Genomic DNA, 26452 nt, shown 5'->3' on the forward strand with positions numbered 1-26452 from the left:
CTGAACCACACTAATATTTAGTATGTTAATTATGAAGAGGAAGATGGTGGAAGAGCAACCAGCACTATATGCTTCCATATTCTGACACCAGCCAACATCAGCTGTGAAGACGACCATAGTCCCTTGGTGCAAGAATCCACTGAGCCAGGTATTGTGCAGGTGTTTTTCATTGGCTCTGGAGCACTCAAAGCCCAATTTCTCCATTAAAGGACACATTGCAGGCTTCAGCCTCGGCGAGGGTCGCATTACTCCCGTTTCATGAAGCTTGTATGAATTTGATGAAATCTCTACTCCCCGTCAAGTTTGACCCCATTGGCTACTTTCAGCGAAGAATTAATAGGAAGACAGATGGTGCAGTTATATAAGCCTCATTTCCTGCCTGTGTCTGGCTAAGAAAGAGCTCAAGCGTGCCAGATCTGTTAATACGTACATCCTCGGTTTCTGTAAGAGCAGAGCTATTACTACCCAAGCATCCTCTTCCAGATATCTGGTAACTGACCTCAACGGAGAAAGAAAACACAGGACCAACTTTTTCAACAAACTGTCTGGTAGTTTTTGAGATAGGAAAAATTGTTCAAACTCTGGAAGTCTCCCAGGATGGAAAAATACTTGCCTTTCACAGAAACAGTTTCTGCTTTTTAACTTATTTCTGAGCCTACAGAATTAAGAATCATGCTTTTGCTTTTTGATGTAAGCAGGTATTCTTCCTCCCAACTAAAAGCCATACAGCCCACATGGATAAACAAAGAACAGGAGGCGGGGGGGAAGATTTGGGAAGGGACACACATTCCAAATTTTGTTATGGGTCCCAGGATGATGATACCCTGCAAAACTCAAGGATTCCCAGTGTTTCCACTTCAAAATGCAAGGCATAGCTCCTGAAATGCCTCTAAAAAGTTGCTATATTTGCTGAGGTTTATGTGGTGATTGATGGATCAAAGCTGTTAGTCAGAAATACCATCTCAAGAAAGCCGTACATAAGCTTTAAAATGCTAATGAGTTACCTAGCATGGTTCATTGCTAAAACCTGGTTCTTCACAAAAGAAACCCAAAGCATTGGTTTCAGCAGTAAGGGTGCAAAGCAATACAACAGTGCAGACACTGGGCTGGACGTTTATTCTGGAATGTGTCCTGATGGGTAGTCAATCCAGTATGTATATCCTTTCTCCCGAAAGGAAATCGGTTTGGGTTCCCCCCCTCCCCCCAACTCATTCATAACTAAGAAAGCTGAAATTCAATTGCTAATACCTTTCTGGTTATACTAAATAGGAAAAAACCCCAAACAAACCCAAACTCAAAAATCCCCAACTAAACAAACCCCCAAACCCTGACATACTCAAAATTCTACTAATCTACGTACAGTCCCTCCAACTTTCATGCCACAAGCAGTTTCCCTATCCTTTAACTAACATGCATTGCAAGATTTGTGCAACACGTTCTATTATGGATTGCAATGAAGACACCAGAAATCCTTAATTTTTTTCCCTTCAAATTTAATGTGGTGCTTTCAGAACAGTTAGAACACCAATTTGTGAGGATAGACTCCATTTGAGAGACAGAACGTAGAACGCAGGTACCCACGGAGCTGAGGCACCTTCTTGATTCGTGCAAGAATCTGTGAATCCACTGCCTTCTGGTCTGACTTGCGTTGCTCCGTTATCTCGTATTTCTAAAAAGTACAAAGAATAACGTTAAAATCCTGCAGAGTGACTTCAGACTCTTCTACGGAGCTGAGAAAATTCAGGGCAAACCCCGAGTTCTGGCATTTTCAGGAAATCTTTTCTCCATTTGTTCTAAATATGGGAACGGTAGGAGACCGGAGGTGGCAGAGAGAACTGCAGCACCGTTTGGCTTACGTTGCAGATACAGAGCCAGCAGCATGCTCTTGGCAGTATCAAACAGTAAAGGTGTTTCTCGGTCAAAAAAGACATTTAATTGGAATAATCATTGCAGCTGTTCTGCTAAGGTAGAAGCAGAAAAGAATCCCCAAATTTAAACGGGGTCTATCTCAATGCTGCTGCATTGATTTATTTTAATGGTATTAGCTTGCTTCATTGAGGACCACTTAAAAAGTAACAAGGGCATTCAGAAAGAGTGAACAATCGTGTTCCTTACTTCTTTTTCAGTGTCAAAGATCTCGCCTTCCTGGTGCTTGGGCTTACGCAGCCTCTTCTTCTTAAAGTACGCATCAGTGAGATGCTTGGGGATTTTCACTCCAGAGATATCAACCTTTGTAGATGTAGCAATAACAAATTTCTGATGGGCCCTACGCAGAGGGACACGATTGATAACCAAGGGTCCTAAAGGAAGAGGAAAGACAGAAGAGAGAACAAGGTTAGCTTTCCTGGCAACAACCACTGCTTTTAAGTTGAATTTTTATAGTGTAGATGCCTACAGCTAAAATCTGAACAAAGCAAGCAGCCCTTCCCCGCAGCCTCTACAAAAGCGTTTCCTGATCTCTTCCAGGTAGTCAGGTCCTGAAGCTTTATCACCTCCCCTCCACCTCCCCAGAACACCATGAAACATGATTCCACATAGTTACACGAACATGTGATGCGCCAAACTATCTGCACGCAGATCTGTAACACTAGTGACCCCAGTGACAAGCCTGAACTTGAACCCCCTCCAAACCCACAAAACAAAAATCATCACTTAAGTAAGTTTTTTACCTGTAACAAGCAAAAGACCAGTCGCAAGCTGCTTCAAGAAGACAACGCGCTAAAAAGAGACAAGATGTGACGTTAGTCCTCAGGTCCCAGCATTCTGACCTACTGCAACCAAACAGGGAGTGCACTCGGCCTGTACTATGGTACGAGCATCGGCAAAGCATCCGGGCACGACTGTGCGACTCGAGAAGTAACCACCACCCGAGCCAAGCTACCAATGGTCCTGAGTGTGGCTTTGCCAGAGGTACCACATCTACTAGAGACCGTGACTCTCCACGTGCTTCATCATTCCAGGCAGAGCCAAGCCAATTAGCGTGTGTTTTAATCTTTGCCTATTCTGGCAAGACAGCCGCCCTGTCACCCCAATTTTTTGTGCAAGTTAAAGGCAAGAACTAGATAAACCCCAGGAGGGCACCATCACACATCACGTGGTCAGAGCTGTCGCCCAGGTGCATTTTATTCCTTCTGGTGAAGTTTTCCTTCCCTGAACAGAATTCTTTAAAAAGAATTCAAGAAAATAAAGGATGTCAGTTAATACCTGTTAGTAAACATCATTAAGACAAAGAACACAGCTTAATATAACAATCAAGTGCTATTTTGTCTAAGCGACTAGACTAGCCCAGTTTACTTCCAGCTCTGTGTAAAAGAGCATCAGTTTAAAGACCATTTCCCCTAAAGGCAGGACAAGAGAAAGCACCCAGACAGAATTCGCAGAAAAGCGAATTTGCAGATTCACATCTCGTGGCTCGGCTGCCTCGGTTCAGGGTACCCCTGCTCACTCAAAAGGGCTTCAGCGCAGAAATGCTGCAGAGCCGCTGCAAGAGGCAAGAGAAGTCGTCCCCGATTACCTTGCCTCTGTGACGACCGGTCAGAAGGATCAGAACAGTGCCCGGGGTAATGGAGGCCCGCAGCCGCCTCTTGTGCTGGCAAAAGGGCTTTTTGCCGTGACTCAAAAGCTTGCGAGGAACATCTTCAGTGGGATAGTATCTGGGCTAGGAAAAGGGGAGAAAAATGTTTACCACCCTGTATTCCAGGAGACAGAAAGCTTTCACTACAGTTTAGATTCCTCCTTTCATAAGAGACACCATTTCCCTGAAGAAGGCCTTTCCAAAACACTTTTCTTCTGCTGCAACTGGCACTTCAGGAACACAGACTACTTTCTGTACGATTATGCAACAGCAAAAGTTGAGACTGCTCTGTATTTCTGCGGACACTTCCAGTTCAGCCCAGCAACACAAAGAGCAGAGGAGAACCCACTTTTGCCCCCTAACTGTTCTCTAAATTACGAGCACCTCCCCGAGAATGACAATCGCTGGGCCCGCACCTCAAGGAGACAAGGGTTCAGTAAAGCACGGCACGGGCCCAGCTGCTACGTCGCCCCAGCCAAGAGACACATAATCTAGACACAAGTTACGCATAACAGCCTTAAACTGCCGGTGCCAGAGTTCTTTTTCGTACCATTTTGCGGATTTTAACCACACGGCTGCCTCCATTCTTATCTCCACCAACTGGCTTGGTGATGGTTGCACGTGGCTTTTCCTTCTTTTTCTTTTCTATCTGTAGGCAAAGAAAAGCGAAAACATGACATTTCAAAACCAAGTCACCGCAAAAAGCACGATTACTTAAGCACAGGAGTTCCTGTCCTACCTTTGTTTCTGGAGCAGTGTACTTGCGCTTGTACAGTGCTTTTCTGGCATACATGGCTGACCGGGAATACCTCCCGATGCCCCGGGCCAGGACAGGGTTACGGCTGGCATGATGCTTCTTAACCTTCTTTTTCTTCTCACCTACTTCCTTCTGGCTTGTCTTCTGCTCAGCCGGCTTCTTCTCGCTCGGCTTTTTCTTGCCTGGCTTCTTCTCGCCTGGCTTTTTCTCGCCGGCCGCCTTCTCACCCGCCATCTGTGGATCCACATAAACCAGGAATTATATCTTATTACAAAGTGTGCAAATAAGTGTCTAAATTGCAGAAACAGAAGAATTGGAAGTCGATCTTTACATCATTCTAGTAGTCGTGAGCCACCTCTTACAGCCGTGGCAAGCGAAGGTGCTGCAGCCAAAAGCCATTCTGTGTGCTGCACGCTCGGCCACCGCACAAAACGCTCCTCCACGCTAGTTAGAACAAGTTCACCGAACGCATCCCAGCCCTCCTCACCGGGAAGCCCAAGCAAACGCGAACAGACGCCGAGGCCGCAGCCGCCCCCGGTCCCGCTGGAGCTGCTGGGCCCTGCCACACCGCAGGGCTACGCCGGCCCTCCCCGGGCTACCGCTCAGCCCCGCAGAGGCCTCCCGCTCCGGGCCCAGCCGAGTCCAGCTCCCGCTTCTCAGCTGGGCGTCGGAGCGAACCGGGAGGCTCCGGCACGGCGGGTCAGAGCGCGGCCCAGCCCCCACAGTCAGCCGCGGCCTGGCCTGGCCGGAGACGGCTTAGCCTCCCGCTCCCAGCCCGCTCCCATACGGCTCCCCAGGCCTCATCGCCATCTCCCCGAGGGCACCGGGCCGGGCCCGTGAGCCCAGCGCCGCAACCCGAGGGCAGATGGCGATGGATGAAGCCCGCCGGGTGTCGGCCCTGCCCGCCGCCGCTCCGCCATTCTTACCTTCCGGGGAGGGAAAGGGACCTACATCCGGGTACGAGTGGCCTAAAGAGAGCGCGGCGTCTGACGTCACCGCGCCGGCCGCGGAGCACGCTGGGATTTGTAGTCCGGGCGGGTCCGGCGCGTTCCGGGGCAGTCCCGGGTCACCCGCGGAGGGCACACCGGGCACCGGCATGCCGCCCGGAGGGGGGGGCTCTGGGGTGACCAGCGGCTCTGGGAGCGGGGCTCGCGGTCCTGCCGCTGCCTGACCCTCCCTGCAGCTCGGGGCACGGCCGAGGTAAGGCTCCGCACAGACCCCGGTCCCGCCCGGCTTCGCGGGACGAGGCTCCGCTACTCCCATGGCAGCTGCCACCGGGACCCGCTCGAGCGGACCGAGCCCGTACACCCGGCAGCCCCGCCGTGCCCGCCCTGACAGGCCGCTGCCCCCGCGAGCCGCCCCTGCGCTCCCTTTTGGGGCGGGGGGCGGGGCGGTGTCGCAGACCGATGACGCAGCGGGCGGGTGACGCAGGGCGGGCAGCGCCGCGCTCCGTGCGCCTCCGGGGCCTGAGGCGGCCGTTGTTCACGTTCCCCTCGGGGCGCTCGTAGGCCGCGGCCCGCGCCGGGGGGGGCCCCATGTGAGAGGCGGCCGTCGAGGGGGGCGGCCGGGCGCACCGCGACCCGCCAGTGCCACGGGAGAAAATGACATCGCGGAGGTGAGGCGGGAGCGAGCGGCGCCGAGCCCGGCCGGGGAGGGGGGCGGGCTGGGGGCCGCCTGCCCCCGGGGTGCGCAGGGCCAGGGGCCCCTCAGCGCCCGATCCCGGGAGGGGGGGAAGCAGCAGGGCCGGACCTCCTTCCCGCGGCCGGCCTGGCCGGGTAGGGCCTCCCGGGCCCCGTGGCTGCGGCACAGGGGCAGCCCCCACCCCGCTGCCTGCAGCCGCGTCCCGGCCCTGCTCCCCGCCCGTTTCTGGGGCGGGATGGCCCCGGTCCCGCTGTTGTGGGGCTGCGGCCGCCGCCTCGGCTCGAGTCGGGGCCTGGCTCGCTCTGCGCCCCGCGCCTCGCTTCGCTTTCCCCGGCGAGCGGACCCTCACCCGGCCGGCCCGGCCCGGCCCGGCCCGGCGCGGGGGGACGCCCTGCCCGGGGGGGGGGCTGGGGACCCGGTGGGGCGAGGGGACCGGCCGGCTTCGGGATCCGCCGACCCCCATGCAGAGACCAGAGCTGCCTCGGTAACATCGGCTTCGTGGGGGGTTTCAGGCGAGTCTCCCCGCGCCCGCAGGTGCGTTTGAACCGGAGCTGAGAGTTGAATTTCATTCGTGGGGCCACCCACTCCGTTCCCAGGCCAGGGAGGGTCGTGTTGCTGCTATCAGTAGTCCTGCACTGGGGACGTTCCTGAAATTAAAACACGAGCCAACTTTAAAATGAGCATTTGTAAGCTGACCTGGTCTGTGCTCCCAGTTTATTAGCAGCATTTGGTCTAATTTCAAAACCTTCTGGTGTTGCAAAATCAGGATGATAAACAGTTGAATCTGTTTTCTTTGTTGTAGCTTCTCGCTGTCCTTAATGTACTTTGATGTTTGTCTTGTTCTAGCAGACCTTTTTGGGCTGCGAGGCTAAGGTAAATGTTAGGCTTGAGAGGAATTACTGTCATAAAAAGGAAAAAGATGTTTATATTCTTATCTAACGTACCTATTCTAAAATTTGATACATCTCTAATATCTATTAAAGTATAGCTTCTTGAACATTGGCTTGTCCTCTTTCTTGTTCTGCTTAAGAAGGTGAAACTAGCTGGGTTGGTTTTCAGTCTGTGACCATTTTTGGCTGAATTTGGATTTGGGGTCTTCTGAAATGTGTGGAGGAATCTACCGTGCGTTGAGTGTTCTGAGTGTCCCTACTCACACACCACAACAAGTGTACAAGTTACCCTTTCAAAACACTTGCAAGCTTCCTCGTTGACAGGAGTAATCCTCTTTTTCTGCTTGGAAGTTTAAATCGTAACTTGTGAGGAAGATTGAAAAAAAGATGAGAAATATAAACTGATGAGCCTATAAATAGGAGTAATTAAACTACCGGTTGCTGCATCCCTGCATGCTACGGTTGTGACAGCTGAGACTCAGAACTCATTTAATCTCTCCTGCTCTTGAAAAGGTGATCAGAAAAGCCTAATCATGGCATGGAAAAATGTATTGATTTTTTTATTTTCTCTCTTCAGTTTGATAAGAGAGAAATGTGCTAGCAGCATATGACTTAAAAAACACAGATCCTGCTAACAAAAGGGAAAAAAAAGAATTGTAGCAAGGCTGTACTTCCTACCATGTATTAGCTTTCAACAGAAGGTTTCCTGCTTAGCTGATATCCCCTTAATTTTATAAATGAGACCCCCGCTATTTCACCGGTTACTTTTCTGCCAATGTCTTCATCTTACTGTAAAGTAATAAGGGATTTGGAATGGTATGCTGCTGAACCCCCCCAAATCAGAATTGCTGTAAGGAGTATTCCACGCATAGTGAGGACAGCTAGTTTAATTAGAGTGTGGGTTTATGTGTGCGTGTGTTACTTTCTTGATTGTACTTAGTGGCTGTGATGTCCTTTGCTTGGGATAGCCTCTGCACCTGCTCATAATAGAAGGAAAGTAGAAAAAAACCCCTCTAAAATGCATTCCATCCCTATAAAAGGAAGCGTAAGAGAAAGTCCTCTATAGGGCTTATGTTACCAGTGCCTGTGTCTGCAGTCCCCTTTGCTCTCTCCTCCCGTTTTGGAAGGGATGTAGCCGCCAAGGTTCAAAAGCACATATGCGATGGCAGTACTTCAAATGAAGCGATCTTGATCACCGGTCCGGAACCATTTAACAGAGATCACTAACACCCCCATTTTTCTATTTGAGGTGACTGACAAATGCATCTTCCTACTCAAAGCCAAAAATACAGAGACGAGAGAGCAGGAGTACAAGTTACCATTAGAACAAAAGTTACATAAAGTGCAGTAAACTCCATCGGTCTCCCAGATGCAGCTTGCCTTTTGCTACATTTACTTACTTTTTGCCATCTTCAGTAGGAGTATGTGTATATGTGGGGGTGAGATTTTTGTTTTTAAACAATCTGTCATCTTTTTCACCTCTCTTTTAAGTGCAAGCTATTTGTACTCCCTTCTGTTCATTAAATTGTTGTTTTTCTGTTATTTTACATCATTGTAACAACTCGTGTATGGTTACTTCCAGATGCATTAGGGTTTAGGGTAAGATACTGTATTAAAGTTTATGGCATGTCACCATGTAATACATCTGTGGGGCTGATTCAAATAATTTCTCCTTTGTATGTTTACACATTTTTTGGATGTAAACTCAAAAACTTGCAAAGATATCTCTTGAATCCGGTGTGTATTTAAAACTTATAAAATGTTCAAAATGTTGCTGCACTTTTGGTTGGTTGGTTGGTTTTTTGCTTCCTCCTAATGGAACTAAAATTCTGGAGGTGAGAGTGTGGTAAATATATTATCAGCTTCTGCAGACCAACCTGTCATATTCTGAAATACAGTATTTCATGTTCAGTTCATCCCAGGTACTGATGCTTGGGGAGTTTCTTTTGTGAGACTGCATTAAAACAGAACTTCTCTTGACCTTTGAGTAGTCATTAGATAAATGTAGTATTATTTATTAATTCATTCCCATTTGCTGTAGTAACTTGGAAGTATTTTTTAATATATCTTTTCATGACCTGTGCTGCATAAGTTTGAATTTTTTCGTTTGTTGTTCATTTAAAGATAGGGTAGTAGTCACTAGATTTTCTTGGTGCAAGCAGAATATCCTTAACTAGAAGAAAAGCAAGAGTAACAAGAAGAATCATTTACTTCTGAAATGGAATTGGTACATAAGTAATCCTAATTCCCATTTGGATGGCTTGCTAGAGATTTGGATATTCTAGACTCTCTAAAACTCTCCAGAATGTTTCCATGCAAGTCTGTGCCTGAAGAGAATAGGCTGGATAAGGCCTTGGTAGGAATATTGTCAGTTTTTCAGTATAGAAGGAATTGCTGAAACAATTGAAGTAATAACCCTAAATTTAGACATGCACTCCTAGATTTTGCTGTTTTAACAATTTAGTGTGAAATGCTGACTGTATGAGGAATGATCAGAAATGCTATGCAATTTTTCTTAGATATAGCACTCTTCTATCTGTAATGAGATTGATTGCAGAGTCTTTTGCCTCAATGTTTTGCTTTACGTTGGAGAAACTAAGAACCTCATGTACAAAGAGGAGTAGCCTGTGTTCTTTCTGCACATACGGATGCGCATTTTCACTTGTGCCCTGCGTAGCATCTGATTTATGGCAACTCTGAAAAATAAAGGCGATCTTTTAATTGCCAAATACAAGTCTGACAAAGCCACTAAAACAGTTTGTAGTTGCTGTGTTCACATCTCTATCCCTGGGCTGTGTGGTGGTTTGGGGTTTGTTTTTTAAGTTTGTCTTCTAAACCTGTGCCTCATTAAAAAGTCTTTTCATCCAGAACACACAGATACAGTTTAGCACTGCAAGAGTGCAATAAAAATCCTCAGTTACAGATAAGAGAAAACGCAGATGTGTTAACTGAATGGCTAAGAATAAGTCTCTCAAAAGTTAATGCCATAGGTGGGGCACTGAGCTTCTTCGATATAGACCATATACAGCTCTCCTTTGGCAGGGCACTCCATTAGTCACTCAGAAGGCTGTTTGTGGGTGGTGAACATCAATATGAGATTCCTCGGTGTTTGTATTTAAGCGGGATATATTCAGACCAGAGAAATAGCCGTGGTAGAAGGCAGAGCGGCGCTCTTGTGTCTGGCAGCGGTCAGCACCACGGTCTCTTGAGGAGTGTGGAAGAAGACCGGGCAACTGAATAGGTTGTCCATAAGTGAAGTTCCTTCCTGACCCCTATCAGCTGGTGGTCAGCCTGTGCCCTAAAGCATGAGGTTTTGTTCAATTTTTAACCTGTAAAGTGTTGTCAAGTGTCACTTTGGATTTTTTTTTTTGTTTATTTTTACGTATTTTTTCTGGTTGTATTTCAGTCTCTGTGTGTGTCTGTCTTCCAGGAGTAAGGAAACTGCATGACTTGTGGTCTCTGTTTATATTATAGACCTTTCTTTGATATAATTTCAATCCAAGCAGTCTGAATATGTATAGGTATATACATACAAAGCATGTCTTACCAATATGTAAAATTGCAATGTAATATGAAATGAACAATTTATACTTTCTGCTGAGATAGATATTCTTACTAATTTAGGAACAAAATTCAGTACTTTCTGGTTTTGAAACTGTTGAATGGTTCTGTTTAATCTTGTCATGTCAGTTGACTCTGAAAACCATAAGATCTTCTATTTATTTATTAACACTTTAATAACCTTTTATAGATGGTTTCATCCAAATATTACTGGGGTGGAGGCAGAAAACCTACTGTTAACAAGAGGAGTTGATGGCAGTTTTTTGGCACGACCCAGCAAAAGTAACCCAGGAGACTTCACACTCTCCGTTAGGTAAGTTTAAATGTTTTTTTTAATCCTTCTCCCCGAATTGTTAAGAGTCTGTGTTTGGTGCTGTCCTGTGGGGAAAGAGTTGTAAATGAACTACTTGTAAGAGATGAAAGAATGCATGGATCACTTTTTGGTCTGTTGATCACTTTTTTTCCCTCTTTTTTCTCTTTCTTTTTCTTTTTTTACTCCCGTTTTCCATGAAGAGGTTCTCAAATACTTTTACTTAACTTGGGGACACTGTAGGTTGAAGGGGTGGTGAATTCTGATTCTGCAGAGAGAAACAGTTAAGGGTAAGAAGAAGTAGGTTAACGTTAGCATTCCTTTTAGCCCTTTAAAAATCTATTTGATAACCATCTGAAAGTAGCAGAGATGATACAAATTACTGATCAAGCACATGCAAGGAAGTGCTCTCCAGACTGTCTTCTTACAGGAAAAGTCAGCAAGTTTTTAAGGGCAGCTGCGGTGCTCTTTTGGCTTCCAAAATAGGCCTTTTGTAACACTTGTCCACTGACGCTGTGCTTGTAGTGGTAGGAGTGGGGAAAGGACGGCAAGAGGAAGTAGATAAAGGAAGAGGGAAAAGTGGGATTGGTGATAAGAATAATGCTGCTTGGATACCTTTGAGATAACAGGCCCTGTGGAACAGAAGGGGAGTCTGTCAGACAGAGAGCTGTTCTTCGTTCACCTTAGAGACTGTGGGAGCAAGTGACTTACAGCAGGCAAAGGCAACTGTTTACTGAAGGACAGATCTTAGCACTTAGTGTGAAATTCTAGGGAAAGGAGCAAACAAGCTCTGACGCGTGTCTTGAGAATGCTGAATTCTCTCTTCACCCCTCCACCCCTTTGACTTGTGAGTGCAATTCTTGGGGGTCTGAGGGATTTCTGCTGGAGATCATGAGGCCAGCTTACACTGGCTTCAATGCTCCCTTCATTATAGAATTAAGTTTATTTTTTTTTCCCTATTCTTCCTGACTGTTGGACAGCCACTTCCCCTTCTTGCAAGCCACTGAAATGTGGCTGAAGCACACTTGAGAGGTGCACTAGCTTAGCTATTCTGCAATATTTCAGTTGGAAAGTGATGCAAACGTAAGTATGGATTTCTCTAACTTGGACAATAGAACACTAAATATAAAACTGATTGGAAATCAGCTGACTTGTGTGGTTTTGGTTTTTTCCCCTTTGTTTCAAATATTAGACGAACTGGAGCTGTCACCCACATCAAGATCCAGAACACAGGAGACTACTATGACCTCTATGGAGGAGAGAAGTTTGCTACCTTGGCTGAGTTAGTCCAGTATTACATGGAACATCATGGACAGCTCAAGGAAAAGAATGGAGATGTTATAGAGTTGAAATATCCACTGAACTGTGCTGATCCTACGTCTGAAAGGTCAGAGAAATAGTGGTGAAAACCTCGATGTCCATGAGTTTCTTAATAAACACGTTTTATCCCTATTAACAGTACAGCCAGCTTCCATTGATGAAAGGGTAGCCACCATCTTGTAGTAAAAGTGGCCTCACTGATTTCAGTGAGATTACTTCCAAAGTAGACTAATAGACATGATTAAAGGTAAACCAATCTAAGCCCCAGAACCTATTTTCTTCAGCATTTTTCTGCTGTGATACAATACTAAAAAAGAGGGCATAGTTCCCTTTGGGAGAATGTTGTATTGTAGAAGTTCGTCTAAAGCTTCCTGAAGCTGCTACTACTGCAAAGAACTCCCAGGTATGTTTCTGGGCATAACTTTATACAATTTTTCCAGCAGTGGGCATATGTGTAAGAAAGTGAATGACGTGCAAATCCTCAAATTGCTCAAACTCGTGTTTTTAGGAGCATGGCTAAGAAGGAGAATCTGAGACTTTAGACCTGACATATACTTCCTCAGTATATGTATGTTGGAAATAAACCTCTGTGGCCAGTAGATAATGGTTTATTCTCAGAAGTGAAAAAACAAGGAAAAATATTAAAACAAGTTCTCTCACTCCTCAGAATGGCCTGTTTTTAACAGTAGTGGGGAGGATTATTGCCTTTTTGGCCATATTTCTTGAAGAAATGAGATTGATGTGATGATCCTGTCCAGTTCCTAATGTGATGGAAGGGTAAGGTCTCAAAGATGCTAAGTTCCCACAGGTTTATCAAGAACGGGCATCCTGATGAAGGAAATAAAAGAAGTATAAATGCCTCAACTGTGTAAAAGGTTGCAATGTAAGCTCGTGTTTATTGCACACCAGGGAATGCGTTTGGGTTGTTGTAAAGATTCCAAATCAAAGCTTCATTTGAAGCTTGCATGAAACACAAATTTTGGTGCTTATGGAAGCGCTTGCTTTGAAGCGTACCTGTAATCACTCGTGTGTATGTACACGTACACTTCCAAGGCTTATTTTGGTTTTTATTTTTGTATGCTGTGAGGCTTTCTGTGGACCTGGACATTGTTGTTCAGTGTACATAAGCATTTTACTTTATAATAATATATTCAGAACAAGTGGATTCAGCCATGGCTCGAATGACAAGTAGGGTACCTGTCTATATCTTACTTTATTTAAAGGTGGTTTCATGGGCATCTCTCTGGAAGAGAAGCAGAAAAACTATTAACAGAAAAAGGAAAACATGGAAGCTTTCTTGTGCGTGAGAGTCAAAGCCACCCTGGGGACTTTGTTCTTTCTGTCCGGACAGGAGATGATAAAGGAGAGAGTAATGATGGGAAATCTAAAGTGACACATGTCATGATTCACTGCCAGGTATGATGAAGCACGAGCTGCTTTAACAGGGCTGCTTCCATGGGCCGTGGGTTTATTCTAACGGGAGGGCCATCCTCACTTCAGTACAGAGCGCTGAATACATTTCCCCTTTCCCTGTGGTACTGTATGTGCTATATATCATCTATTTGATCAAATTGCCTAATTTGATAGCATCAGAATTTTATTAGGCTTTTTTTTGACTGCTCGTGTGACTGACTCATGTCATACTATACTATGCTGTCAAGCACCTTCTAATAGATTTGCTTTTGATTGCATCAGAAGTCTGTCTCAAATCTGCTGCTGAGTCTTTCATGTTCATGAATCTTCCTAAGCGAGTTGCAGTCTCCTGGATAAATTATATAAAAATATGAGTGATTGGACAAATAGAGATCCATCTGAGCATATCTGTTTCTCCTGTCAGTTTATAAAGTTGCACCTGATAGATGATCAACATTCTGAAAATTTTGAGTATTGAATCCAAGTAACACTTTCAAATCTAAAGCTCGAATCTAATATAGGGTAGTTCTTCACTGAAGTATTATTAAGTTATAGTCTTTTGACATTTTCATATATGCCCATGGGTTGCTATTAAAATTAAACCAAAAACCCACAGATTTTTAAATTTTTCTTCTTCTTCTGTTATCCTAGAAGACAGTGCAACAACTTAATTCTTTAAAAAAACCTAAAATGCAATGACAGAAATAGTTTGGAGATAGAAATGGCCTACCAAGAGTGTAAAAGCTAAATTACCAGATTTTTTTTTAATTTTTTTTTTTTTTTCAAGAAAACCTCTTTGATTTGCAGTTAACTACTAGTAGCATTTACGACATTGAGGAAAATAACTTAGCACTGCTTCCTTAAAATAGGGATGGTACCAGTCAATACCAGCCTTTCAGGACCCAATGATCCTCTTTTAGGAGTTTGAATTGATTTCCAAAGCTGTCTCCTGGATTCTAATGGTGTAGCTCAGGTAGCCTTCTTGAGCTGACTGAACCTCATTTCCGAAGGAATTGGCTTTCCTGAAAAGGCAAATAAAATGATTTTCAATTAGATGACAAAAAGGATAATGTCCTGCATAGTGTGTGTTTCTTTTTATTAAGGTTCTACCGTCCCTTAGCAAAAGGATTTTTCTGGATTCTTCTACATACAGTTTTAAAGAGAATTTCTCTCATGTTGCTTAGCCTAAAGATGATATTAGTGTAGACTTCATTGTACAGAGTGCGTTTATTTTGATGAGCATCTGTCTTTCAAGGATCTAAAATACGATGTTGGTGGAGGGGAGAAATTTGACTCTCTGACAGATCTAGTGGAACATTACAAGAAGAACCCTATGGTAGAAACTTTGGGCACAGTATTGCAACTCAAGCAGGTGAGTGAATGGAGAAGGCACCACTAAGCTTTGTTACCTTCAGCGTACTCTGTTGAAGCGCAGGCTTTTCCATATGTTCTCCGAGACATCATTTTTTTTTCTTCTCTAATGCAAAAATCGAAGAATTAAACTTCATGCAACTGAATGACACAGGCAGTCATTTAAATGGGAGCAATTTTTTATATGCCTGTGAAGGGATAGACTCCTGTGTCTCTGATGCATACAGATCTTCTCTCGGTTTCATCATGGTCCATCGGGATTGCAGGACTAGTCCAGAAATGAGGCAACTGAATGTATTGAAGAACAACCGTGAGACTTTATCTAAAAGCAATTGTTCCCTGCCTCCTTCCTCTCTACCCTCACTGCCCTTCATTGTACGAATTGTAAAGTTTTGAAGTCCAAATAGATACCTGGATCCTGGAATTGCCTATATAAAATATACTTAGTGTAGGGGATTTGTGTTTTAACTGTCTTCTTACAGTTGTCATTTGTTATACCTTTGTTTAACATTTGTATCTTTCTTAGCCACTGAATACTACCCGTATTAATGCTGCAGAGATTGAAAGCAGAGTGCGAGAGCTAAGCAAGCTAGCAGAGACCACAGATAAAGTCAAGCAGGGCTTCTGGGAGGAATTTGAGGTACTTCATTACATTCCAATTGTTATGGTATTAAATCTTTACACTATTAAAAAGTTAGGTTTGTTACTGCCTTCCTGACGTTTTCTCATCTCCTCCTCTGCCACTTCAGATCCCTGTTTTTGCTCCCATCTCCTGCTCCCATACACTGTGCTTTCTGTTGCCTGTCTCGGTGTAGAGGATGTTTCGGTGTGCGCTCTGCTGCTCTGGTTGGGAGGTTGGGTACCAGTGCTTTACGGAAACTTCAGTGGGATTTCTCAGTCAATATGCCCTTGAGTTTGTGGCTTTTTGATAGCCATTTTTGGGAGAATCGTAAAACTATTGTAAAGCGGTAGTGGTAGCAAGCTCTGAGATGAAGAAGCATTGATTATATGTATTCCTTGGACTCCTGGAGATGTATTTTTGTTTTGTTTTGGTGTTTCATTTCTGCCTGCAGCCAAAATTCCATTTCCCTCCCAGAAAGTAGCATTGCCTTTTCCTTCTGTCTTACACACACAAGAGGTGTGTGGGTAATGTAGCTGTGCTGGCCCAGCTCTCCCCTTCTTTAAAGTCCTAATGGAAAGGGGGCTACTTTGAAAGAAAATACAGCTGAAACTGTTAATTTCTGAAGTAAAGCAAATTAAGTTTGAGCGTTAAGTAGCGCATTCCAAACTACTTGAGTCTAGCCTGGGTCCTAACCCTTTTCTGACAATTGGAGTCACTTAACAGCTGCCAAAAGCTTAGAAGTGTCTTAAATATAATGGACTGGTTTATGCCACACACACGTTAAGAAAACCACAGTGGAGTCTGGAACTCCACCAGCAGATGGCAACAGGAAACTGGAAAGTCCTCATCTCTGAAAGAGGCTGGTCTGGGCTGTGTAATGCTATTTTGAGAAACTTGAATAGTGATGGATTTGCAAAGCAACCATTCTTGAAGAACCTCTTTTTTGATCAGACATATTAAGTAGTTGAACGTACTGTCCAGTCTGCTCTGAGATTATTGTCAGGAGGAGAAAAATAAATCCATGAGAAGCAAAAGGCTCTTACCAAAGAGGCAACACGTTTCACTATGAATGTGGATGGAATATAAGAAGGTGAGGTCATGGCAGTGGGGAAATCATAAAATGAGGATTAATTAATGTTCCCCTGATAGTAGAGTGGTGGATCCCCTGGGGAGCAGTTCTCATCTATTGTTTGTGAACCTTGCCTGGAGGTAAACTGGCCTCAACCTGTGAATTGCTGCTCTTGCAGAGTTCAACATGTGAACTTTGATATGGGGCCTGAAGGATCAGGACAATTAGCCACACCTGCTCTAATGGCTAAAACTTGCATGTGGGAATTAACTGCTTTTCCCAAAGCCTGATTAGTGGCGTGCTTTATCTCATCATGAGAGAGTCCTGTAGGTTGTGCCTGTGATCACTGCTGGTTTAGCCTGAACATACATTTGCATGTTAGCCAAGCAGAGGGTGTCTGTTGGCTTCCCTGGAGACTCTAAGCACGCCATAACTCTGATTCAGACAGAATAAAAAGGCAAAAGTGTGCCCTCTTGGCTTGCCCTTCTTGTAATTGGTGCTATGTGAATTAATGTTTGTTTGTTTTCTTGATAGAAGCGCTCTTGTGCAGTGCATTTAGGAATGGATTGTGGATTTGTCAAAGTATGGCTGACCTATTACCTGACACGACTTCTTCTCTGACTTCTAGTCTTTGTTGAATAAAATTGTCTTGTAATGGATTTATCAGTTGGTCCTTCAAAGCAAGGTGTTTTTCTGTCTTGTGACTTTCCTGAAGAAGAGTATTTGCTAGCAAGCCAGAAGTCTTGCAGAAAAAGTAAATGTGAGAAATGAAAGATTTTACCTGTGAGACATTCCACTTCTCTTTCCCCTTCACTGCTGTTAGTGAGGTCAACGCTCAACCTTATTTTTTTCTACTGTGTTTTTGGGACTGAAGCAATCTCATAGCAGTTTGTGTCACGCTTTTTCATTCACCTCAGGTAGGCTATAGCTGTCAGCTTTGGTGGCAGGAGGTGGGGGGGCAAACTCCAGGTTGCCCATGGATCTCTGTTTATGATTTGGCAGTCCAGATGGTAGTTATAAATTACTTGTCTTCAGGCATATTTAAGAATGTACCTCTTGTCCCGTGAACCGCTAGACAGAAATGTTGACAGTCCTTGTAATGTTTCTGCTTCTGAAAAATGGCTGTTTGGTGAGCTTAATGCTTGGATGTTGTAGTGAAATTGAGGACTATGTTTCAGATTTATTGTTGCGTTGTGTACATCTCTTAATGGGCTTGTTAGAAGTCGCTGCTGCTTGTGGATCTCTCCTCAGGGATGTGCAAAGCAATAATAATTAACTGTATGAAGTGAAGATGTGTTTGAAGCTATGGTTTCCACACGCTTAATTGCTTCCATTTTTTAACTGCTAGCAAAGTTTAGCTTTTGGTTCTTTTTCTTGGCGTCTCACTTGGCAGAGATTCAAAAGTGTTAATATTATATAAAGGTGCTCTGTGATAGTGACACTCAAAGCCTCTTGCAGTGTGGCAAGAGGTGAGCTTACTGCAAAGTGCGGTTTCACCCATCGCTAGTACTAGCAAGCAATGCTTTATGGGGATATGTTTTCTGTCTTTGCCTCAAAACCATGAGACCTCACAGCTCTCTTGTATTGCTTTTGTTCTTTGGTTTCCCTGTCTTTAGGATGAGCCTAATTGTTCAAGGTCACTAAGTGAGGCACTAACAATAACAGAGACTGAAATAGAAGTGAGCAAATGTGCTTGACGTGCCTGAGCTTTAAAGTAAAAGCAATCTCTGCAAGAATATTAAGGGTGGTAATAACAAGGGGAGCGGCTTCCAAAGCCTGAGTGTTCCTTTTAGTCAGGCCAGTGCTGCTTTTGGGATTAAAACTTGGAACAAAGACATGGAGATTCTGGTCCTTCCAGCTTCATTGCAAGTAGGGAGGTTTGCTACTAAGCAGTATGGCTGTGAAGTGTGGAATTGCTGTTGTCCTTGTCATATTAATTATGAACTGGGCACTGAGAAATTAGCTCCTTGCCAACAGGAGAAATCCCCATGCAGATTTATTATTTCTGTACTGGGATGATTTATGGATAACCCTGCTTGTAGTTACCATCCTGTACCCCCGACAGGGTAATGTGAGAAAGTCTGTGCAAAATTTTGTGCTGGTTTAGTGAAATGGCCTTGTGTTGGTAGGAGAGAGTAATTAGAGCACTTAAAAAGTGTTACGTGGCTGTGGTGATGGGTCGTACAACAGCATTTTACCTGTCTCATCCTTACCTTTGAAAATACTGTAGCATTCCCATGTGGACTTTTGTTTGGGGGGAAGAGACAAGAACACTATCCTAATATTCTGCTTCTAACTGCTGAAGGACTTTTCACTGTGCTTGATATTTGAATACAGTTGCTTGTGTTGATGCGTTGCTCTGGGTTTTCTGTGTGCTCCTTCCTCCTCTTTGGCTGTCTAGAGTTGGTCTGGCTGCAGCTTGCAAGGATCTGCTCTTGGGGTGTTGATGTAACACAGCCTTCGTATACTCCAGGACTTGTTTGGGGGTTTTCCAGCAGTTTTACTACAGACTGGCTGTAGCTCAAGGAGCAGAAGGCGGCTGGTAGGACCTAGAGGAGTCCCGTACAGCTTAGGTAGAGAAGCACCGGATCACAAAGTGCCTTACTCCTTTGCAGGCTGGCGATGTTTTGAATGCATTAGTTACTGATCTTTATTGGTACTAAAGCTAATGCCAGTTCAGTGGAAATTTTTTAACTCCTTTCCTGCCTGATTCAGCAAAAAGGAGAAATGTGATAGTACTCCTAACTTTTATGCTTGATGAGAAAGACCTAGCGATAAATGTGTTTATTTGAACCTGCTCTGTAGAATGCTGCTTGTTTGGTTTATTTAGTGTTTAGTGTTGTTTAGTTTATTATCTTTTAAGATGCCCAGATTTCCACAGACAAAATTTTGTTGTGGTCCCTTGTAACCAGTTATGGTTTCTGTTTTCCTTGCACAGTGTTTTACAGCTAAAAGCTTTAAGGGACCAACTTGTGTCTGCTTGGTGAGAACAGTATCATGAGGACTTGCTGGTTATAGTTTGTGGTTTAAAGCAGCTTCGAATTCATAGGTGTTTATCAGGTGGAAAATAGCTTGCCTTGTCACTCGTGCTCCTGTGTTTCTTATACACCTTGGATGCAATACTCTACTGAGTCTAAATGGAGAAATCCAGTATATCTCTCTCTCTAGCTGGCATTATAATTCAATGTCATCATTTTTGTGAGAAAGGATCGCTATAACAATGGTGAAACAGCCCATACTGCTCTTGTTAACACCAGTTATTTGTGCTGTTTTCATTTAGACTTTACAGCAGCAAGAATGCAAACTTCTCTATAGTCGTAAAGAAGGTCAGCGTCAAGAAAACAAAAACAAAAATAGATACAAAAACATTTTACCCTGTAAGTATTGATTTATTACATTATAGTGTAAGCCTGCTACTTTTCTATGCTTTATTTTCTTAGCTCATAAGCACAGGGTTAACTAAGCACCGCTGTGTGTTCTCTTCCCTTTAGTGATAATTTTCCCTCTTATGTTGTCAGTATTAGCCCATGCAATTTCCAATTTGTGTTCAAATGTTTGCACTTTGTAGATACTGATAATTCGATTCCCAAATACTGTTTTTTATCTTCAGCTTTCATTTCAAAGCGTCACATCCCTAAACTGTTATTCAGCAAACTGGAATGCTTAAATTTAAGAGGATTATTTTGTGGTACAAAACTGCATGGTGCAAATCCAGGGGCTGTTTGCCTTGACTGTCCATGTACCCATGAGTTACTAGGGGGCATGAATGCTTGTTTTGATCTAGCTTGTTATGAATCGGCCACTTGTTTTAAGAAATGACAAAAGAGGAAAGGTTGAATATTCTAGCCACTAATTTACTGAGTTTTATGACTTAATAGCTTCTGGTAGCAGTAAGAAATGTGCCTGTCTGTGGGATATTTAAAAATAGCTGTGTGTTCACAACTGTAGGATGCGAGCGCTTAACATACCTATACCTTCTTCCAGTTGATCATACCAGAGTTGTTCTACATGACGGTGATCCAAATGAACCTGTTTCAGACTATATCAATGCTAATATTATTATGGTAAGTATACTCCTACCTATGGGAGTCTTGTTGGCACAGCCCCTGTCTACTCTTTAACATACCTAAATCCAACTTAGTCTTGTAACCATTTGTCACTGTTTGTTAAATTGTTTTTTTTTCCTCTAGCCTGAGTTTGAAACCAAGTGCAACAACTCGAAGCCAAAAAAAAGCTACATTGCTACTCAAGGTTGCCTCCAGAATACAGTGAATGATTTTTGGAGGATGGTGTTCCAGGAGAATTCTCGAGTTATTGTTATGACAACAAAAGAAGTTGAAAGAGGAAAGGTAAAAACAGACTCTCAAACTGGCCTTGGGAAAGGTCATGATGTTTGAATGCAAGTAAGGACTAAACTGACTTGCTTATATCAATTTATGTGCTGAAATCTGGTGTGCCACCACTGTCTTTGGAGACCTGGAAGGTGCTGAGTGTCCTTTTTTTATTGATGCCTGTGGGAATTGAGGGTACACTCCTATCCTATCATCATCAGACCTCCCTTTTTTAAGGGGTGACTGATTAAATTTTGGCTCCTGGATGTAAATCTATGTATTTTAAAATTATTCAGGGAATGAGGCACTGGAATGCGAGATGTAGCCAAACAGGCATTCTGTGTACTTGAAGAGGCAAAGTCCCTGTTCCTGTAACAAAAGTATTGTCATTTATTTTAGCTTACTAAGCTTGTATAGGCTTTACTGGAAAAGCAGAATTGTGGGACTTCAGAAGAAGGAATTTCAATGATATTGCTTCTTACCTAAAAGCTACAATATAATGTGAAAGTTATTGCCCCGAATTCACCTCGTTCAAGTCACATTTACTAGAATGCTGTTCTCTCTTCTGGCTTTACTTTCTATGCTTGAATTTGATAACATTCTTATTACGTGCTGAGCTAGTGATTACGAATGAGACTGTACCTGGTTAGGAATCCCTCGGCCAGGCGTGATTTAGCACTTTTATTCCTAAAGACAGGTCCTTTGCCTTTCACTGCCCTGTTCTGCATGAGCACAGCTGCCTGGTCAGCCCCTTTAAATACTGCCAGAGCAGTATTTCAGATGCTCTGAAAGAGGAAATTTTCCTGCAATGGTGTATCCCAAGAACTTCCATTTTACCTTTAAAGTACAGAGATCTTATCTTATTCACAGTCTTCTGGCAAATCTGAGGCTATTACTTTGTTTCTGGCTTCTAATGGCATATGGCAGGAAAGAATAGGAAATAGTTGAATACGGATATTCTGGAAACAGTCACATCCCGCTTCCTGTGTATAGTATAGTTTTATCTTTGGAATGTGCTGCTTCTGATCTTTTTTTCTGTTTGGTAAACAGTTTCTCTTGGGTTTTTTGCTTTGTTTCAAAGTTTCTCTGCTTTTTCCACGTACGATTGTCCACCTTTTTCACTAACCTGATGGTCTGTTTCTGCATGGAAAGCTGTTATATAGTTAGATGAGCGTCACTTCTGAAAAAAAATTGAGGTAAATGCGTAGCTAATGTTTTTCTGTGGGTGACAAATAATTGCAGGGGTTCCTTACCACTGCCACAAAACAAGACCCTTTGTGTGTATATACTGAAGACAAATAGCAGTAGACTTTATGGGCTTCTCTTCCTAATCTAGGTATCAAAGCTGCCATTAGTGGTGTCTGTAGAAACCATTAGACTCTGTTCTGTGAAATTTTGTAGGGGCTTTGTAAACTTCTGTCCATTCATCACCCTTATAAAGGGGCATGATTTATGTCCTTCCTGAAAATGCATTGAAAGAGAGAGAAGCTAATCCCTTCCAGTGACCTTCCTCTTGTATCTTTCTCTTGGAAGAAGAGAAATAAATTATGGGGTTGCTTTGGAAGAGGTGACTGGCACGCACTACTTTTTTTGATAACCTACTGAATGGCCTGTGCGCTCCGCTGCAGTTTCTCCATGATTCTTTCCAAATTTTGCTAAGACTCTTTTCTGTGCTCTGGTCGTATAAAACATTCTAATGTCCAATTACTTAATCAGTGCTGCATGCATTGATTTTTTAATTTCCCCCCCCTCCCTTGATGCCTATTTCACTTCTTCAAGAATTGCAAACAACAGCCCTGATATAAAAGCTTTTTTATCTCAGGCCAAGATGCGTTTAGATATGCAGAAAAGAGAGAAACCTCTGCATCAGAGATGACTTCAAGAGCACGTTGCCTAAGGAAGTGAGGAACTATGAAACATCTCAGATCTGCACAGAGTTCTGAATATGCTTTAGAATGCACTGTAGGAGCAGCTAATACAAATTAAAATAGCAGTGTTTTGGAGGCAGTCCATTGAGCCGATAATACATGCATCGCCTCTACCAGACTAAAGCTTATTTTAACATTGGGTGTTACTGTTCAGACTTGGTATACCAACGGCTCTTGTGTTCAGAGTTCTGTATTGAAACTACAAGTTACGTTGGCATACGCTAAGATCAACATCTTTATTTAGCTTGTGCCCTTTTGGAGAAGGTAGGGAAAGAAGGGCAAAAGTAACAAAAAAGCGTCTTGTTGCCTAAGTAGGCTGGAAAGCATGTGTTCAGTCATCTCTTACTGCGTCTTGTGTTGGCAGAAGGAACTTACTTGTTGCCATGTTTTCTCATAAATATGCAGTAGTAACTGCAAATAGGAAATTTTTCTTCATAGTACTCGTGTTTGGTCTGTGTTTTCTGTTGCTGGAAGCTGCATCTATATATCCACTACAAGTCCGCACAGTATCAAATTGGAATTATATTGCATTCACAGGCTAACAGGAGTTGCTCCTTCCTGAACTGTCACAGGAACCAAATTGAAGTAGCAATAGGAGAACTCATTCTTCAGTGGGTGGAATATATCCCTGGCCAAAGATGAGAGAAAAGCAGCAAACCAAAAGCTCTAAATTTCAAAAGTTACAGACACGTGAGACTTCAGTCCCTTGCCACAGGGAACAATTCTTTGTTCCTTTGGTGATTGCATTGGAGAGCTACATTAGTCCTTTATGCTCTTAAGTGATGAAAAAGCAAGCATCCAAGTCTCATTTCTGCTAAATATGGTGTCTACCTTTGACTTGTATTTATTTTGCAGCCTGTTGGTTTTGATTGTAGAGTAGCCTGTAAGGCTACAGCATTCCTCTGAAAATTCTCAGTGTTTGGAAACCCATAGTTGGGTGGAAATACAAGTAACAGTATTTTAATGTCTGGGTTTTGAAACTATCGAGGCCAAGCAGGTATGAATATGATCATGAAAGCTGCTAAAAGGAGAGATTGCCTGTACCTGTTTGTCTGAAATCAGCCGGTGTTTGTTATGGGGAAGAGAAACTTCCCCCTAAAATGTACTTTGCCTTGTCAGCTGGCTCTCCAGTTGGTGCTAGTAACCATCCTCTGTGTATTCAGAAATGAAAGCTTCAGAAATGTGTTTGTTAACCGGTTTATGAACCAGCCTTTCTTCTTGCTGATTACTCTTTTTTATTTTTATTTTTTCTGAATCTTGCAGAGTAAGTGTGTCAAGTACTGGCCTGATGAGTATTCCCTAAAGGAGTACGGTGTTATGCGCGTTAGGAACGTTAAGGAGAGTGCAGCACATGATTACACACTAAGAGAACTTAAGCTTTCTAAAGTTGGGCAAGTAAGTACGTTAGTAACTCTGTCCTTTTAATTTAGATTGCAGATCACAAAAAAAAAGCAGAAATAAACTGTTTCTTTGGAATCAATAAAAGCACTAAGAGATTAATAAATTGAACCCTGTCTCCTTCTTTGAAGCTCCAGGTTTAGTTCCATACATCTTTCTCATTGTCCTTGGGATATTTGAAGGTTCTTATGCCTAAGCACTTCTTGGCAGAAGATGCATGGCTGCAGAGCTTTGAGGGTATCTGGAAAGAGGGATGATGCTTTTAAGTCATCGCACTTAAGTCTAGCTAGGCATTTGCTCCCTTTCATGGAGGTGGTTGTGCTAGAAGAAAATAGTTTTGTGAGGGTCCAGTGTGTAGAAAGAACGCTTAAGGAAAGGAACAAGGAAGGAAACAGTGATCTAGTGTGGAAATAGCACTTCCTTGTTCAGGAGCATTTTGGATCAGGGTGTAAAACTAGTTGTGTAAGAAGCAAATAAGCAGGATGTATTAGATTGGCATGTCCATGGGATGGAACTGAGTGGGAAGAAATGCGTGAGGTAAATGCCACTAGGTAGGAATGATGAGTATGATGATGAATCATACTCGTGGTCACCCTCAGAGAGAACTTTGCCATGGCTTCTAAAGGTGAAGATGGAAATGTTCCTGGGAACAACTGCATGAGAAAGAGGGAGCTGAGGAAGCCGGTGGTGCGATTGACTTGTCAGGCCAGGAAGAACTCTGGCTTGTTCCCTCCTTTGAGAGTTGTGGTGCCGTGGATACTGAGCAGAGGGTTGGATATGCTGCTTTCCAATCTGACTCAACTTTGCCACTTAAATGCTTTTAGCTAGATTTTGATCTGAAGGATTTTATTTTCACGTGTTGGCATCTTGCTTCCAGGGGAACACAGAGAGAACAGTCTGGCAATATCACTTCAGAACTTGGCCTGATCATGGAGTCCCAAGTGACCCTGGTGGTGTTCTAGACTTTCTTGAGGAGGTGCACCATAAGCAGGAGAGCATTTCTGATGCAGGACCGGTCGTGGTCCACTGCAGGTATGGTGATGTACTCTGCCTGTCCTGCTGCTACTACTCTCTACGCCTGTGGAGTTCTATTGGATCCTTTTTTTCCCTTTCTCTCTTTTTTTTTTTTTTTTGGTGGGAGGAGCTGAAAACTTTAAAAGAAGACATCTTTCCCTGAGAGCTACTCAGACTTTCATCTGTCAAGGTGTATGTGCATTCTGTTTTGCAAAATGATATATTCTAGATAGGTGTCACCTTTGAAAGCAGGCCGTCTTTCAGAGTGTGTGTGTCTGTATGAATAATTATTTCTGATGTATGTGAAGGTGGTACCAGTCTTGGCTAGATACGTGTCAGGTGCAGGATCATGGAAAGTCTAGTATCCCATCCCAACTCTTGTGAGTTCTCCCTACTCAGTGTTGGCTTATAAATGAGATAACTCTTATAAGGCAAGGAAACGTTAGATCTGACCTTGTAGGTTTTCTCTGATTCAAGGATGTTAATAAATGCTGAGGTACAGAAAGTGCTGTTATGACTTCTGTCTCTTCCATGTGAAGTTGATTAGGTCTCTAGTTACGTTTGGCTGTGTGGCTTGGTTTGACTGGCTATAATTCAGAAGTCTGATGTCTCTTAATGTGAGACTTTTACTTGGACTAGTGTTTTGGTGTCTGTTCAGAAAGAGCAAAACAATTAACTCTTTCTTCCCCCTTTTCTTTTTACAGTGCTGGGATTGGACGAACAGGAACTTTCATTGTGATTGATATTCTTATTGACATAATCAGAGAAAAAGGTAGGTTCCCCCCACTTTCAGTTTCCTGTGGGACTTTGACAGATACATCACAGTAAAATAACAGGAGTGGTGATAGAATAGAGGGATTCTAGTGATGCTACAAAGTAGGTGTGTGTGTTTGGCTTAGAAGGGACTCGCTCATTCCTCTTGACACAGCTGGAATCAAAGTGCTGAAACGCTGCTCCAGCTCAGCATAATGAAAACTCTCAGCTGAGGATTAGCCAGGAGTCTGATTATGTTTTTCTTCTTATTATTTTTATTATTTATTGTTCTGTTTTTCTTCTAAAATCATTCGTGAGTGTGTGGCTGTCAATGTACTCATGCATGCCGAATTTGAGTCACTTGTTTTCAGACAACAGTGTTGTATTTATGTATAAACTGCCTTAAACAGTGGCTCGGCAGTTGCATTTAAAGTCATCTTGGAACAGCGTGAAAGTTTTCTCTCCCAGGACAACTTTTCACATTATGCCACAGTTCTACA

The 26452-nt window shown here is 43.3% G+C and overlaps 2 protein-coding genes across 11 annotated transcripts in view; one reads left to right on the forward strand and one right to left on the reverse strand.

Moving 5' to 3' along the window:
- Positions 1-1455: 1455 nt before the first annotated feature.
- RPL6 (ribosomal protein L6) lies at positions 1456-5281 on the reverse strand. Its single transcript, XM_054844048.1, has 7 exons — positions 5258-5281; positions 4314-4565; positions 4125-4223; positions 3515-3658; positions 2670-2718; positions 2116-2300; positions 1456-1669 (listed from the first exon to the last, which is right to left on the reverse strand). The coding sequence occupies exons 2-7, from the start codon at positions 4563-4565 to the stop codon at positions 1517-1519; spliced, it is 882 nt and encodes a 293-aa protein (XP_054700023.1). The 5' UTR covers positions 5258-5281; the 3' UTR covers positions 1456-1516.
- Positions 5282-5734: 453 nt separating this feature from the next.
- The window catches only part of PTPN11 (protein tyrosine phosphatase non-receptor type 11), a 29304-nt gene continuing 8586 nt past the window's right edge, over positions 5735-26452 (forward strand). For 3 of the 10 annotated variants that reach the window (XM_054844038.1, XM_054844037.1, XM_054844039.1), the window contains exons 1-12: positions 5741-5946; positions 10614-10736; positions 11926-12120; positions 13277-13469; positions 14722-14838; positions 15364-15477; positions 19809-19905; positions 20513-20592; positions 20719-20877; positions 24051-24182; positions 25063-25217; positions 25904-25971. In XM_054844038.1, the coding sequence (XP_054700013.1) occupies positions 5933-5946; positions 10614-10736; positions 11926-12120; positions 13277-13469; positions 14722-14838; positions 15364-15477; positions 19809-19905; positions 20513-20592; positions 20719-20877; positions 24051-24182; positions 25063-25217; positions 25904-25971 (1447 nt within the window). In that variant the 5' untranslated portion in view covers positions 5741-5932. Of the gene's footprint in view, positions 5947-10613; positions 10737-11925; positions 12121-13276; positions 13470-14721; positions 14839-15363; positions 15478-19808; positions 19906-20512; positions 20593-20718; positions 20878-24050; positions 24183-25062; positions 25218-25903; positions 25972-26452 lie in introns of all 10 variants that reach the window. The other 7 variants (XM_054844044.1, XM_054844045.1, XM_054844043.1 and 4 more) reach the window with 6 other exon arrangements.

The sequence above is a fragment of the Grus americana genome, chromosome 16 (assembly GCF_028858705.1).
Source record: "Grus americana isolate bGruAme1 chromosome 16, bGruAme1.mat, whole genome shotgun sequence".
NCBI lineage: Eukaryota > Metazoa > Chordata > Aves > Gruiformes > Gruidae > Grus > Grus americana.